This window comes from Siphateles boraxobius, unplaced genomic scaffold (assembly GCF_051911475.1).
Source record: "Siphateles boraxobius isolate OS27281-9 unplaced genomic scaffold, OSU_SipBor_1 24, whole genome shotgun sequence".
Taxonomy (NCBI): domain Eukaryota; kingdom Metazoa; phylum Chordata; class Actinopteri; order Cypriniformes; family Leuciscidae; genus Siphateles; species Siphateles boraxobius.
The window spans coordinates 12,765,551-12,782,285 of NW_027508855.1; the positions used below are offsets into that span (position 1 = coordinate 12,765,551).

The 16,735-nt window shown below is 43.5% G+C and overlaps 1 protein-coding gene across 1 annotated transcript in view; it reads left to right on the forward strand.

Annotated features, from left to right (window-relative positions):
- galnt9 (polypeptide N-acetylgalactosaminyltransferase 9) overlaps positions 1–16,735 on the forward strand; it is a 141,075-nt gene that overhangs the window by 17,202 nt on the left and 107,138 nt on the right. The window contains exon 2 of the mRNA XM_077241529.1: positions 4,612–4,792. Coding sequence (XP_077097644.1) covers positions 4,612–4,792 — 181 coding nt within the window. The remainder of the gene's footprint in view (positions 1–4,611; positions 4,793–16,735) is intronic.

Below are 16,735 nucleotides of genomic sequence, written 5' to 3' on the forward strand. Positions count from 1 at the left end.
GGGCAGGATGTGCCGGATGACCTCCGTCTGCGCTTGAGCGGCAGATAACTGTTTGATGCAGTTCTCCACCGCGTCGCCGACCAGCCCAACCTGGGAAATTGGGGAGACCAGGAACCGAACCTTGTCCGCATCCGCCATACCAACCAGGCTGAGCCAACGAAGGCGCTACTGGACCACCAAGGTGGACATCGCCAGACCGATCACGCACGCTACGACACCCGTACCCAGGAGGGTGAGGTCGGATGCAGTGCGGTGCTCCCCTTATGAGCGCACGGTCTGGATTACCCTCGTGCATGCCATGGGTGCCCTAGCCTGCAGCAACGCCATGGCACGCAAGAGGAAGGGGCTTGCCTACAGGCTTTGTAAGCTCTGCCTGTCGGAACAGACGAAACTCACAGGCCTTAGGGGGGAGACGAGGATCCCCCCAAAAGGCAGCGGCCGCCGGACACAGGTGCACCTGTGTCGACAGACCGCTCCAATGGAGGGACACCTCGCAACCCTTCACCGTTCCTCCATCAAGGGTAATGAGGGGGAAAAGCTATTCAGGCAGTTTCTGGCAGAGAAAGATGCTGTTCACCACCTGATAAGCTCTCCATGCATTTCGGGAAAGAAAGGCACTGGGGCGGTGAGCTGAGAACCAGCGCGGCCCGCCCCAAGATACCAAACTCCAGATTCCAACCGAGACTGAACGGGACACGGTGGAGGTTCCACTCGAGCCCGGCAGCCTCGGCGGCCCGTTTCAGCATAGCTGATAATTCTGGATCCGGCTCGGGCAACATTGAACTCCCGGAGGGAGACAATGCAGCCGAGTCATCATCTCTAGAAGTCAGCTCACCCTCCGATGCTGCAATCGGCGTCCTGTCCTCCAGGGGAGCCCCGAGTGAAACCGCTGGCCCACCCATTACAGATGGACCAGCAGACAACACAGGAGGCTCCAGTGGTTGCAGTGGAAGGGAGGAGTGAGGAGCCCACAGGGAATGGTTACCGGTCGGGACATCCAACACTATCCTCCGGTCACCCATCCCACACAGCACCCGAGGGTGGGGCATGGTAATGGGGACTCGCTCTCCGCGAACGAAGGCGAGTCTCGCCCTCAACACTGCGACAGTCATGTTTCCACAATGAAAACATGAGCTGTCCACAAAAGCTGTCTCAGCGTGCTGTAAGCCAAACACGTGACACAACAGTTGTGACCATCAGAGAGAGACAGGGAACGACCGCACCCAGAAACGCACGGGCGGAATGACATCTTGAAAAAGACGCAAACGCACCCGTGTTGCTCTTTCAGAAAATACGACCGTCACCAGTGCCGGAGCACACAGGGGAATGACCGCGGCAACACTGAACAGAGAACTGAAACAGTGAAGCACTCACTTTTCCGCCCTATAACCAGCCATCAACACACACAAACATTTAGAAATTTGTTGCTGTTAAAACAGCAGTTGAGAGCTCAAAGCTCGCGATCACCGCTGCACTCGCGCTGTAGAACACCAGCACTGGGAGAGTCTTCCTGAAGAACACCGACACACTCGCTCGTTGTAGACAACAGCACTCTCAGAGACATCAAACGATCGGCTCCGAAGCGAAAGGCAACTAGTGCGTGCATCCACTTCCGTATTTATACCCGCGCCGCGGGGGCGGAGTGTGTGATGCGAATCACGCACGCCAATTACATTGGCTCGTTCAATAGTACTCGAAGAAGACAGGCTCTCTAGCGAGATCCCAATTCAGTCGACCGTCGACTACGTCTGACGTTCTCGACTGAAAGGGAACCGCGATCAAGGCATTTGTCGATGGGAAAGATGTTTTTGCCGTCCTTCCTACGGGATTCGGAAAGTTTAATCTATCAACTTTAATCTATCTCTCAACATAGGTCACTTACTCCGTTGCTCTGATTGGTTCTAGGTCTATCCAATTGAGTGCAGAGGCTTTTTATTTCCTAGTTCGTTTGACACACATCTTATAATCACAGCCCAATGGAGCAGTATCAGACTCACATTCTGACTAGAACCTGAGTATGACGACGTCAGGCTAGTCATTGGAGAAATAGAGCAAAACAGAGAATATTTACAATATTACGTCTAAAATGTCACACCACAATATTTACTCTTTGTTTACTGATCTGTTGTATAAAATCAGTATCACATTTGCAATCGCGCCAGTATTCTGGAAATATATATAGTTTTAATATCATATGTTATAAATATAAAAATAACTCATACTAGGGACATTTTTTCCACATCTTGCATTTTGGGTGTATATTAATTCCACTGGCATTTTTCCCCCCAACCCCCTGATAGGCCTAACATCTGACCCTGCTTCAAGAGAAATATAAAACACGACAATACATCATTAACAGTTTTCGATGCTGTTTTTCGTCATTGGAAAGAGCGACATATTTGGCTTTAAAGCATGATTTGAAAGAAACTGTGGAAAATGCCTGTGTGAATTTATGCACATTATACAAAAAATATGCCACCATAAATTATCATATTAGTCTATTGACAGCCTTAAGCTACATTTGAAAACATAATATTGTATAAAGAGGCATGCTGTTTTGACCACTTTTTTCTCTAGATTTAACGTTAGTCAAATTAACTATAACAAACAGGTAAAGCCAAAGCTTACTTAGACGTGGTGAATGAAGTTCGAGGTTGTGATGGTCATGTCCGATATCCCTTGCCAGTTATTATGCGTACAGCAAATCTTCTTGTATGAATATGGTCAATTTCTAGTTTTTATATCCAAAAAGAAACGTGCTGGGAGATATTTTTGTATTTAGCGCGCTCACTGAGATGTAAGCTATGTTTTTTCTGTGCAGCATCACCCAATCGCGCAGAATCTGATGACTGACGTCAATGGTTCCCTTTCAGTCGATAACGTCGGACGTAGTCGACGTCGACTGAATGGGGATCGCGTCAGAGAGCCTATCATCTTCGATTACTATTGAACGAGCCAATGTAATTGGCGTGCGTGATTCGGGTATACGGAAGTGGATGCACGCACTAGTTGCCTTTCGCTTCGGAGCCGATCGTTTGATGTCTCTGAGAGTGCTGTTGTTTACAACGAGCGAGTGTGTCGGTGTTCTTCGGGAAGACTCTCCCAGTGCTGGTGTTCTACAGCGCGAGTGCAGCGGTGATCGCAAGCTTTGAGCTCTCAACTGCTGTTTTAACAGCAACAAATTCTGAATGTTTGTGTATGTTGACGGCTGGTTAGAGGGCGGAAAAGTGAGTGCTTCACTGTTTAAGTTCTCTGTTCATGCACACTGGGGGATCGGAGGACGTAGTCCCCTTGCCACTACCGCTGGACCACCGCTGACTCCGGGTTACGCTCGGCTCCTCAATGAAAAAGCAACTAGTGCGTGCATCCACTTCCGTATTTATGCCTGTGAATATAAATATGATGCGAATCACGCACGCCAATTAAATTGGCTCGTTCAATAGAACTCGAAGATTATAGGCTCTCTGACGCGATCCCCATTCAGTCGACGTTGACTACATCCTCCGTTCCCTCCTTCAGGGAACGGTTGGTTGCATACGCAACCAGGACGTTCAGTTGCTTTCATTTTGTTCAATCAATTGATGTTGCGATGATTTATATAAAAATATATATGAAGTCATTTTCGAGTCATACAGTTCAAGTCAAGTCTCGAGTCATTGGATCTCAAGTCAAGTCATTTTCTTAATTTAGTCAAGCAAGTCTCAAGTTTGAATGCAAAATACAATTTCACCGCTAGATGGGAGAAATTCCTACACAATGTCCCTTTAATAAATGTGTATGTGTGTATCAATAACATTGGGAAATTAACTCTGCCAAGTAGTTTATTAGCTTATGCTAGTATGTTTGCCAAGCTACATAGAAACATTGATATAGAATGTACAGTTAAATGCTTTGACTGATATTTTGCAGCAGCTTGGAACATGCCACTTTTTAATTTTTTTTTTTAAAATAAACAAAGGTTGATATATTCTGAACTTCAATGACACAGTTTATGAAAAGAGTAAAATATAGTCAGCTACAAGATATTTCCCTCTTTTAATGTAGTACCAGTTTAGAAACACTTTGTAATTCAAGGCTTTAAAACGAACATCCTTGGATCATACACTTATTTCTGAAACTTGATATAATTTTTATGTAGCTGTTAATAATTTAGTGAAACATATAATTTTGCTCTTTTAAATGTCAAAATGAAACGGCATCTTTAATGGGTGTTACACATTTCATCCCTTTTGAAGAGAATGGCAAAGGTTTAAATCTAGACTTAAATAACGCCAATTATTCTGACCAATGATTCTGATTAGGAACAACGGAACAACCACCTGCCATACACTATCTGGTATAAAGGATACAGTCTGTATAATTTCTTCTTTGTCATATTCTTTGGGTGTCAAACTACACAGCATTTAATGTGCCCTGTGCCGGAAACAACCCTCGCATCAATCCCATTCTAAATAGACCGAGAGGATAAATTAGACCTGAATTTCCAAAGGCAAAGAAATCTTACTCCGCACTGACAACCGTTTAAACACAGTTCACTTGCTTTTCCATAAGTATGGGATATGTTGACCTTTGTCATGTCAACTGAAGTCAAACATCTTTTCTGCTTTGCAGGTCTCGCCAAACCCATGGGACTGGTGGAGGGGCCTGGAGGTCTAGGACAGGGTGGTGCAGCTGCTACGCTGGGGGAGGACAGTCGAGAAAGCGAAGGGAGGTACGAGGAGTACGGCTACAATGCTCAACTGAGTGACCGCATCTCCTTGGACAGGAACATTCCGGACTACAGGCCAAAAAAGTGAGTATGCTGCAATGACTTTAAACACAGGACATGCCCTTGGAGGCTGAGATAAGAATAGACGTCTAGGTGAGCCACGGTGTGCAAAGGTATTTGTTCTACTCTAGCACACACTCTTAAAAAAAAAGGCTACAATTTCACAAGTTCACACTTACAAATAATTAGTTTGTGTAAAAGAGTATGGGTATTTAGCATGCTGCCCGGGGTAGGGCTCCGAGCTCAGAATGTGGCCCGAACCCAGAGTACTCACCCCGTATCTCTGGCTGGGATAGGAACTAGACGAGAGTGAAGAGTCGGGATGCAGAAAAGACTGCAGAGGAACGAAGGTGAGTCGGCTCTATATATAGGCCTCTTTAATCATACTGGTTGTGTAGACTATGTGCTCCTCCCGAACTTTGTTAATAAAACATATTTTAATTTCTGATGCATTCGATTTTTTTGTGCCAATGTTATTTTAGTATCATTGAGACACTTACAGTTTTTATTAATAGTTTGAATTAGTTTTTATATTTTTCATTTTAATTTCCATTTTTGTTATTTTTTTAGCCTAGTTTTGTTGTGTTTTTGTCAGTTTTATTATTTTTTGCATGTCTATATAGTTTTTATTATTTTATTTATTTTAGATTTAATTGTTTTAGCACATCAAGTTAAACTAAATAAAAATGAAAAATGTTTCATTGGGAACTAGCTGAAATAAAATGAAAAAAAAAAGTTTGCATTTTTTAAAATATTTTTTATAAAGTTTATTTTATTTCAAGTAACAAAAACGTTTTTTTTTGTATAATTTTTTTGCATGGTTTTATTTTTATTTTTAGTTAGTTAGTTAGTCAGTTAGTACTTTATTGTTCAGCTTTTGCCGAAAATTGGTCTTCGGTCTCTCCATACAATCACAAAAACAATTAACAATACACAACATCCACCCGATATCCTACCTCTTATTCAAAAGACTTATTGCAATTGGTACAAAAGTTTGTTTACTTATTGCTTTAATTGCTTTTGGTGTTTTATAACAACGATGTGATGGTATTAATTCAAAAACATGATACAAGGGGTGAGTTGTGTCTCTTGTTATAGTCAAAGCTTTTCTCTGAACAGCAATTTTATTTAATTGAGCGACTGACTTTTGCTTAGATCCTATAATTTTTCATGCTACTCTTGTAATTCTAGTCTAATTTTACTTTATTCACAGACATAACTCGTCCGAACCACACAGTTATATTATACTCTAAAACACTTTCAATTAAACTTATATAAACTCTTTGCAGAACAACCTGACTCACAGAAAATTCTCTCAATTTCCTTACCAAGAATAGCCTTTGATTTGCTTTCTTACAAATAATGTTGAAATCGAGACTCGCCTTTGTCCGCGAAGGGCGAGTCCCCATTACCATGCCCCACCCCTGGGTGCCCTGTGGGATGGGTGATCGGAGGATAGTGATGGATGTCTCACCCGGTAACCATTCCCTGTGGGCTCCTCACTCCTCCATCACACCGCAGCCGATGCAAAGCATATCGACTACGTCCGACGTTATCGACTGAAAGGGAACGTCCCGGTTGCGTATGCAACCCACCGTTCCCTGAAGGAAGGATCGGAGGACGTAGTCCCCTTGCCACTACCGCTGGACCACCGCTGACTCCGGGTTACGCTCGGCTCCTCAATGAAAAAGCAACTAGTGCGTGCATCCACTTCCGTATTTATGCCTGTGAATATAAATATGATGCGAATCCCGCACGCCAATTAAATTGGCTCGTTCAATAGAACTCGAAGATTATAGGCTCTCTGACCCGATCCCCATTTAGTCGACGTTGACTACGTCCTCCGTTCCCTCCTTCAGGGAACGGTTGGTTGCATACGCAACCAGGACGTTCAGTTGCTTTCATTTTTTTCAATCAATTGATGTTGCGATGATTTATATAAAAATATATATGAAGTCATTTTCGAGTCATACAGTTCAAGTCAAGTCTCGAGTCATTGGATCTCAAGTCAAGTCATTTTCTTAATTTAGTCAAGCAAGTCTCAAGTTTGAATGCAAAATACAATTTCACCGCTAGATGGGAGAAATTCCTACACAATGTCCCTTTAATAAATGTGTATGTGTGTATCAATAACATTGGGAAATTAACTCTGCCAAGTAGTTTATTAGCTTATGCTAGTATGTTTGCCAAGCTACATAGAAACATTGATATAGAATGTACAGTTAAATGCTTTGACTGATATTGTGCAGCAGCTTGGAACATGCCACGTTTTAATTTTTTTTTTTTAAATAAACAAAGGTTGATATATTCTGAACTTTCAATTTTTCATGCTACTCTTGTAATTCTAGTCTAATTTTACTTTATTCACAGACATAACTCGTCCGAACCACACAGTTATATTATACTCTAAAACACTTTCAATTAAACTTATATAAACTCTTTGCAGAACAACCTGACTCACAGAAAATTCTCTCAATTTCCTTACCAAGAATAGCCTTTGATTTGCTTTCTTACAAATAAGATCTACATTATCAGAAATATTCAATTGACAGTCAATCATTGTTCCCAAATATTTAAAAGTCTTCACAATATCAACAGTTTGATCACATAAAATAATTTCTGTTAGACGCTCTGAATAATTTAGAATTAACTATTTTGTTTTACTTACATTTATCAATAAAGATCTTGCTTCACACAATTTCTAGTTTCAAAACCTGCTCCTCATACTCAAAATGTACACAGTCTTTCCATAAAAGTGCCACAAGTGCCATATCATCTGCATATTTGTATAAATTTATAATTCTCATGCTGCACTCTTTTACCACTAAAAAGAACACGCACAAAAGCCTTTTCTTGTTGTAAATGGCTAGCAATTGTATCAACCATAGTAAGCTTGGCATCCTCTGTCCCTCTTTGTGATTTATATGCAAATTGCAGTACATCTAGTTACTCTGATATATATAGTTTAAGGTGATAACTAACTACTCTTTCCATTTATTTAGCGAGTATTGATGATAAAGCCATGCACTCTAGATGTTTTGCTCTCACTTTTTTAGGAAGGGGTCATATAAATGATAACTTCCATGTATTTGGTACGATCTGTATAAAAACTGAAATAATTTTGTTAAGGGGTCAGTTAGTTTATTTGCACATACCTTTAAAACTCTGCCCTTAAGGCCATCTGGACCCAATGCTTTATAGGGCCTAATACTTTTAAGGCACCTTCTGATCTGGTCACCTGTCAGCCAAATGTGCGGCCCCACTGGAATCCTATCACTGATTTCTTTATATGATATCACTGATGCATCGTATCTTCCATAAAACAAATTCAAATCATTAACCTATTTAAAAATATTCTTTTCATTAAGGAGTTTCTTTAAATCTTTAGAGCCATGGCTTATTATTTGAGAAGACTTTAACCATTTTAGTGTCAATAACTGTTTCTTCACAAAATTGAATATAGGAGGTAATACAGTCAGTTAGTTTGTGAGGGTCTCTGCATGAATCAAAAAAGACATCCAAATTTGTAGTGCAAAAACAATCCTTTAACATATCTTCTTTATCCTTACTCCAAACCATGAATTCTCTTTTCCACTGGTTTGTCCCTTCTAACACGTTGTCTGTATTTTGGCAGTAGATGGATAACATTGTGATCCGATACCAATCGGTGGTCGACATACTGCCTTTTATGCGTCGTCAATGTTACCATAATACAAATCCAGTGTGCGTAAAAACAGGTTGGACGATCAATATATTGCTGCAAGTGTTGAAGAGTCTTTGTTAATAAAAGTGTTAAAATCCCCTATGAAGACTGGTTGGTCTGCCGACTTTGTTAGGATCCTAGTAAAGCATTCTGCAATATGCTTCGCTGCCTCGCCATTATTAGGTCATTTTTTTCAACTATAATAACCTTGGTTTTTGCATTGAAAATATGAAGCAGTTAAAATCCATATATTAACAAGGAGATCATTATTCACTAACCTTTAATGTCATTCCAAACCTATATGACTTTCTTTCTTCTGAGGAACACACAATAAAATACAAAAAGTTTGTGTACATTGTTTATTTATTTATTTATTGCCTTACTTTTTATATATTTCACTTTTTTCTCACAATAAATATAGCCGTGGTAGCTGGCATGGCATTAAACTATAAAGAAACAAACAAACATTTTTTTCTCAATAAAGTTAAAGGTTAATTGGGTCCGATGTTGATTTGGATCCCATTGACTTTCATTGTATCGATAGAACAATTAAAATATTCATCAAAATATCTTCTTTTATAATCAAAAGTAGAAAGAAATAAGTTTATAATATTGGTTCGATACGACATGAGGGTGAACAGAATTTGTTCACAACATATTTGAGAACATTCATTCCATTTTGTGATATGTTCTGAAGTAAAAGTACAATTTGGAGTGGTGTGCAACAAAATCCGACTTTATTGGCTGCTTTGCCTTGTGCTGCCACACATGCCATGGCACTTTAAAACCATCTACACTGCAGGGTTGATTTTAAAAAGGAAACAGGTTTATAAATAGCCCAGTGGCTGAATCACTTCCCACATTTTAGCATTACAATGCCCTTCAGGGAAGAATCACATTAATAGAGTCAATAGCTAGAAGTGAATAAGCATTGTGTTAGACAAAGGAGATATGACTGTGTGGAATAGTATCCCTACCCACTAGGATAGTGTTAATGGTAGGAATGTTAATAATGCAGCAACAGTCTAGGTGTATTTTATATGGGGGGAAAACGACCTTAGAAACAGCTCTGGAATATTAATGGTCATTCATAATAAGTTATATATTTAGAACATGACCCAAAGCACAGATCCAGTGATTGAGAGGAGATACTAAAGGCTATCGGTATCTGGGGATTCTTTTGATAGCTAGCTTGGTTTGTTGTGGTTAATGGTGGTCAACTGTAAAAAACAAAATATAAGAATATTAATTATTTTCAGATATTCTAGACACATGTTGCTTTTATCACACTGATAAAATGTGTATGTGTTTGATTTAAGCCATTGTTGATGATGGAGGTTGTCTTGCAATTGCTATTCTGAAGCCAGTTTAGTTGTTGTGATTCAAACTGTGTGCAAATCACGATTATCTGTATTTGTGTCTTGGCAATAATTCTTCCCAGTTGCATCGGTGATAAACACAATCATTCACACTCCTGTACACAAACATGTGTTACCTAAGATATCTCCGTCTGACTTGCACAATCCAAGCCATCACAAATCCGACCCTCACTCAGCACGAGGGGAAGGAACTATTATACACCTCCTCTTGTTTCGAGAATGAAAACGTATGATTTCTTTAACATGTACTGTAATGGTGGTAAATAATTCACAGGATCTTGTTTGGTAAGAAACATGAAAAATTAAAATGAACTTGTCGGCTTGCAGTCCTCACTTTCATTATTTTGCAAGTAACACTGTGAAATGTGTTTGTATCATTCTCATGGGCAGTGCTAAAATACAGTTACCTTCCTTTGTCACTACGAGTTCCGTTGTGATGACGAATGGGGTTTCGCTTAGAAAGCCTATCAACTTCGAGTATACAAAACGAGCCAATGACAAAGAAATGCCATGGATCTGCGGAATTTGCATGGCGCAACTCCGCCCCACCTTGTGGGTATAAAACGAGGACACCGGCAACATGCAGATATGTTTTTGCTTCGGAGCCAAGAGTATTCTTCACTCTTCGAGACAAGCTTCTCTCTAGGTGTTGGTGTGACGGCGATTCCCAGCGAGTTTCACATTGCCTGCTGATCTGTGCAGTGGTTTGCCAGTCGTGTGTTTCTCCCTGGTCGCTTCAGCATCTGCAGAGTTTTCCCTCTCACAAAAAGAGCTTGCCAAGGCACGTCTTTTTAAAGATGCATTGAAAAAGCCTGTGCACTTCTGGGTGTGATAGTCTGGTGGATTCTGCTGTTGGGCGTGAACACTGTTCGGCGCATGTGGTCTAAAAATAGATTGCGCTCGGGCAGCGTTCATGGATACGTCATGTTTTCATTGCGGGAACATGACCATCGCAATGTCGCGGTCAAGACTCAATGACCTCATTAGAGTGAGAGTCCTCTCATCCACACCCCAATCTATTTTCTCTACACGAGGAAATACTTTGGCTGGTTGATGTGGAAAAAAAACGACGATTTCTCCTCGGTCCACACAACCCTCTCTCACATTGAAACCCGTGCAGTTTCCGGAACGGACCAGTCACGTTCAGTGGATATCGGCTGGCCCAGCATTTCATTCGGTCCCCCGGCAGATGAAATCATCTCTATCGCCGCATCACAAGGCGGGCTGGAGTCCACTGGAGATGAGGATTCGGCTGTGCTGTCGCCTTCGGGTGTGCCAGCATTGCTGAGTCTGATCCAGTGTTGACAGCCATGCTTTCCCGGCACGATTGGTTTTGGAGGCGGCGCGTGCTGACACCAGCACTGCCCTCAATTCCTTTCTTACCGGACGTGCATGAAGAGATCATGAGATCGTGGGAGTCTCCTTTGACTTTTCGCGACTGCTCAGCGGCCTCTTCCACCTTCTCTGCCCTCGCAGAGGCCGCAGCCAAGTGTACACTGGGGTTCCCCCCGTGGAGTGTTCTGTGGCTGCACATCTGTATCCCTACAGCGCCTCCACCTGGCATGGCGACCCTAAGCACCCCTCCCGTGCCTGTAGGTTTTTTGTCTACTCCGGTGGCAAAGACCTATAGAGCTGCGGGGCAGGCTGTGTTCAGTTCTTCCAGGAGTGGTAGCAGGTCCACTCCTTCCCCCGGTGGAGGGCCGGGGGAGAACCTCTTCTTTCAAGAACTGACTTCCATCTCTGAGCACACAGAGTTCTCAGATGACGGTGCGCGCCGCCCCCGGGCCTCACCACTCTCATCCCCCTCTGTCACAGAGTTCTCGTATGACAGTGTGTGCCGCCCCTGGGCCGCACCACTCTCATCCTCCTCTGTCGCCAGACCCCTGGCAGAGCAGGTTCTCGCGGAACACTGGTCCTTCCCTGGCCTCCTCTGTCAGGGTGCGGTTAATGACCGTGCCCCCCAACCAGGCCGCTAGTGCTTCGGCACCTAGCTCGTTTGGGCCTTCGGGTCAGCTGGGAAAAGAGCAAACTTTGCCCCGTGCAGAAGATCTATTTTCTCTGTATCGACTCGGTCACCTTCTCCACTTAGCCACTGCTGACTTGCCTGAGACAAATCAAGCGCAAGAGTGAGGTTCCACTGAAGTTATTTCAGAGGCTCCTGGGGCATATGGCATCCACAGCCACAACATCGCCGCTCGGTTTGCTCATATGAGGCCGCTTCAGCTTTGGCTTCGCGACTGAGTCCCTAGGTGGGGATGGCAACACGGCACACTCTAAGTACCAGTTACTCCGACCTGCCGTCAGACCTTTACCCCATGGTCGAACCTCAGTTTTCTACGGGCTAGTGCCCCTGGAACGAGCTTCCGGGCATGTTGTTGTCTCAACAAAATGGCTTGTGGAGTGAAGAATTCTCTTGGCTCTGAAGCGAAAAAAACATATCTGCATGTTGCCGGCGTCCTCCTTTTATACCCATGAGGTGGGGCGGAGTTGCACTATGCAAATTCCGCAGGCCCATGGTATTTCTTTGCCATTGGCTTGTTTTGTATACTCGAAGTTGATAGGCTTTCTAAGCGAAACCCCATTCGTCGTCATGACGGAACTCGTTGTGACAACGAAAGGTAACTGTATTTTAGCACTACCCATGAGAATGATACAAACACATTAAACAGTGTTACTTGCAAAATAATGTAAGTGAGGACTGCAAGCTGACAAGCTCATCATTCTAATATGCTGAACAACTGTATAGTTTAAAAACTTCATTGTATAGGTCTTCGCTGGGTAGATTTGGGTGGTCCTTGTGATGTTAGGGCCCAGTGCTCTTTTGAAACGGTCCTGTAGAGAACCAGCCTGGTTTCATTGTTAATACAGGTATTAATATGTAACTCTTACAGACACAAAACATACTTTTGTACGTTTAGGTAGATGCTGAAACGTAAAATATGGACATATTGTGAACATTTAAACAGCATTATTACATTTTAACAGCTAAAAAACTTGAAATATTTATGAATCTTTTATATCAGATAAATCTGTATAATTTCCCTTTTAACATTTTATAGATTAATGTTAGATCCCTAAACCCTATCCTCGGTACTCGAAGTGGGCCGGTACGCAGCGGTATGCAGTAACGCATTTCTATATTTGAATCTGTTGCGTACCCTCCGTTTTTCTTGCATTCTGGAACTTCCCTCATTTTTCCGGTACTCTGACCACCCACACCGAAACACAAAATAAGACTATTAAATAATTGTATACATTACACATTAAGAGTTTTTATAAGCTGTACGAACTGAACGGATCAATTATTTGTGCAATATAACTTGACTCAAGCCCATTTGTTTAATTTTGAACATTTTGAAAATAAATCATACGAATTTGTATGAGTGAGGTTATAAAAATTCGTACAAATTAGCCACCTCGTAAAATACATACGAGTTGGTCATGAGATAGTGTTGCACTGCTGTAAAATGTGTTTCAAGCTTCTTGAGAAGGCAATTTTTTAATTCAAAAGAGTGCGGGATTTGACATTTACTTTCGCTGTTGGGAATGGAGATTAAGATCGCTGGATAAAGGGCTGAATTTGGATCTGTTCCTCACAATCGCACAGATTCTAAAGATTTGGATTACAGCAAACTATTAAAGTTGATGTCTTTTGTGAATTTATGTTGCATTTTGGTGTATTTTACGGTTCTATTATGAGTCACAGCACAGGAGAAAACAGCTTTTGTGTCCTACGGTGAACAAAATAAATATTACATGATAAATAATGCTTGATCGATTGATTAAGATTATGTAATCTTTCGAAAGAGGTTTGCAGCAGAAGTCAAAGAACAGATCGAAATGTTATTATTTCATATTAAGTAGATGAGTAAACTGCATTAAATAAATGTGACAAAACATGTCATTGATTTGACAGTTGAATACAATAGAAAACGTCTCAGGTTACGTATGTAACCCTGTTTCCCTGATAGGGAACGAGACGGTGCGTTGAGACGCGGTGGAAACGCTCTGCGTGATTGCGTCGTGAAGCATGTGTATAATCAGTCCAATTGAAGAGCGAGATGTCATAGGCGGGTGACGTCATAGACCAGGAAGCTATAAAGCACCCCTGAAAACAGACCGCGACAGCTTCTGAAAAAGCCTGAAGCATGTCGATCAGGGCATGCAGGAAGTATGGCAGGAGAACGCAGCGTCTCGTTCCCTATCAGGGAACCAGGGTTACATACGTAACCTGAGACGTTCCCTTTCAAGGGAACTCGAGCTGCGTTGAGACGCGGTGGGAACCCCATACCCACTGCGCCATAATGAGAAATGCCCGTTCTGTGTGGAGTCCTTGCGCACACTAGGAAACAAGCAGCCTAGCCCCGGGAGTGGAGGGGTCTAGGTCGTAAAATCTGACAAATTAATGCGGTGAGGACCAGGACCGCATTACAAATGTCCTGAAGGGAAACACCTGAAATCAAAGCCTTAGAGGCAGCCACACTCCTTGTAGAATGGGCGCGGACAGCCATAGGTGAAGGCTGTCCGGCCGCTTCATAAGCAAGTGAGATAGCCTCAATTACCCACTTGCTCATTACCTGTCTCGATGCATAGCAACCTTTCTTGGTTGAACCGAAGCAGACAAATAACTGCTCTGATCTACACCACGGGGCAGCTCTGTGAATGTAGGCATCCAAAGCCCTAACGGGACATAACAGATTGAGACTTTCCTGATCTGGGGTATTGAAAGGTGGAGGGCAAAAAGCCTGCAGCACAATAGGGCTCACCACATTGGTGGGGACCTTAGGAATATAACCCGGCCTAGGGTGTAAAAATGCTTTCACCATACCAGGTGCAAATTCCAAACATGAAGGAACCACCGACAGGGCTTGCAGATCTATAATTCTCTTGATAGAAGAAATGCGAGTAGATATAGAGTTTTTAGTGCAAGGAACTTCTCTGAAACCTCTTCAATAGGCTCGAATGGAGCCAGGGCCAGACCCTCGAGTACAGTGGCCAAATCCCAAGCCGGTGCTCTAGAGTGCAGTGCAGGCCTCAGCCTTAATGTACCATGGAGAAAACGAATAATAAGAGGATCTCTCCCAATAGAGGAAGCCCCAAGAGGGGAGTGATAAGCAGGTATCGCCGCTACGTACACCTTTAAGGTGGAGGGAGATAATTCAGCAGAGAAACGGTCTTGTAGGAAATCGAGAACTGTACCAACTGGGCAGTTAACAGGATTTAAAAAACGTTCTCCACACCATGTAGAGAACAGTTTCCATTTCAATGAATATAGTTTCCTCGTGGAAAGAGCTCTGAATTGAAGGATGGTCTCAACGACCTCAGTCGAGAGACCGGATACTAACAGCTGGGCCCCCTCAGAGGCCAAGCCCACAGTTTCCACAACTCCGGGCGAGGGTGAAATATCGTGCCCCCTGCCTGAGATAACAAGTCCCTTCTGGCAGGAATCTCCATGGGAGAGCCGTACAGAAGGGGCACTAGGTCCGAGAACCACACTCGGGCCAGACAGTGTGGGGCTACTAATAATAGATGAGCCCCTACTTGGCGAACCCTCTCCAGAACTCCCGGAAGCAATGATATCGGGGGAAAAGCGTACAGGTGCAGCCTCGGCCACACCTGCACCATAGCGTCCAGTCCGAGAGGAGCTGGATATGTGAGGAAGAACCAAAGCGGACAATGGATTGTATCGTAAGATGCGAAAAGATCGACCTGAGCTTGACCATAGTTCTCCCATAGGAGCTCCACCACCTCGGGGTGAAGTCTCCACTCCCTGGGCCTCAGCCCCTGCCTTGACAGGATATCTGCTCCCACATTCAAACACCCTGGAATATAAACTGCCCTGAGTGACAGTAATTTCACCTGGGCCCATAGGAGGATCTGATGAGCCAGTTTGCATAATAATCAGGACCTCAGACCCCCCTGATGGTTGATGTAAGAAACCACCGATGTGTTGTCTTTGCGGACAAGCACATGATGGCCTCCCAGGTCTGGCAGGAAGTATTTGAGAGCCTGAAATACCGCCATCATCTCTAGTCGGTTTATATGCCATGAAAGCTCCCACATCACCCCTAGAAAAGTGGTCCTCTGGGCTGGGAGGAGCACACTCTTCTTGGTGTTTAGCCGTAACCCCAACCTATTTATGTGAGACAGAACGACATCTCAATGCCGAACTGCCAACTGCTCGGAACGAGCCAGGATCAACCAGTCGTCGATATAGTTTAATACGCGAATGCCCTGGAGTCTCAGAGGAGCCAGCGCTGCATCCACGCATTTCGTAAAGGTGCGGGGTGATACACCTAGGCTGAATGGAAGGACCCGATATTGGTATGCTTCGCCCCCGAAAGCAAACCTCAGGAAACTTCCTGTGATGAGGATGAATGGATACATGAAAGTAAGCGTCCTTCAAGTCTATTGTGACAAACCAGTCCTCGGACTGAATCTGTGATGCAATCTGTTTGAGTGTAAACATTTCCCCTTTTTGCAGAAGCGTCAGTACATCTTGCTCCATGACCCGAGTCTGCTCTGCGTCCACCACTGTGGGAAGGACCCCTTGAAATCTGGGCGGACGAGAACCGAACTGAATTTTGTAACCCTTTTCTATTATATGCAGGACCCACTGAGAAATATTTGGCAGTAGTTCCCACGCTTCTAGAAATTCTACTAAGGGGACCAGTCTCTCGAGACTGGCCTCGGGATTCGGTTGTACGGACACTTCGGTGGCCTGAAGCGGCGAACCGGCAGGGAACAACCGAACTGACCGTTCTATGACCCTCCTCGGAGAATCGTATGGGGACGCTGACACCTCGGTGCCCTGAAGCAGCGAACCGGCAGGAACAACCGATGTGGCAGCGCTGCGTCTCTCCTCAGAGAATCGCCCCCCCAGAG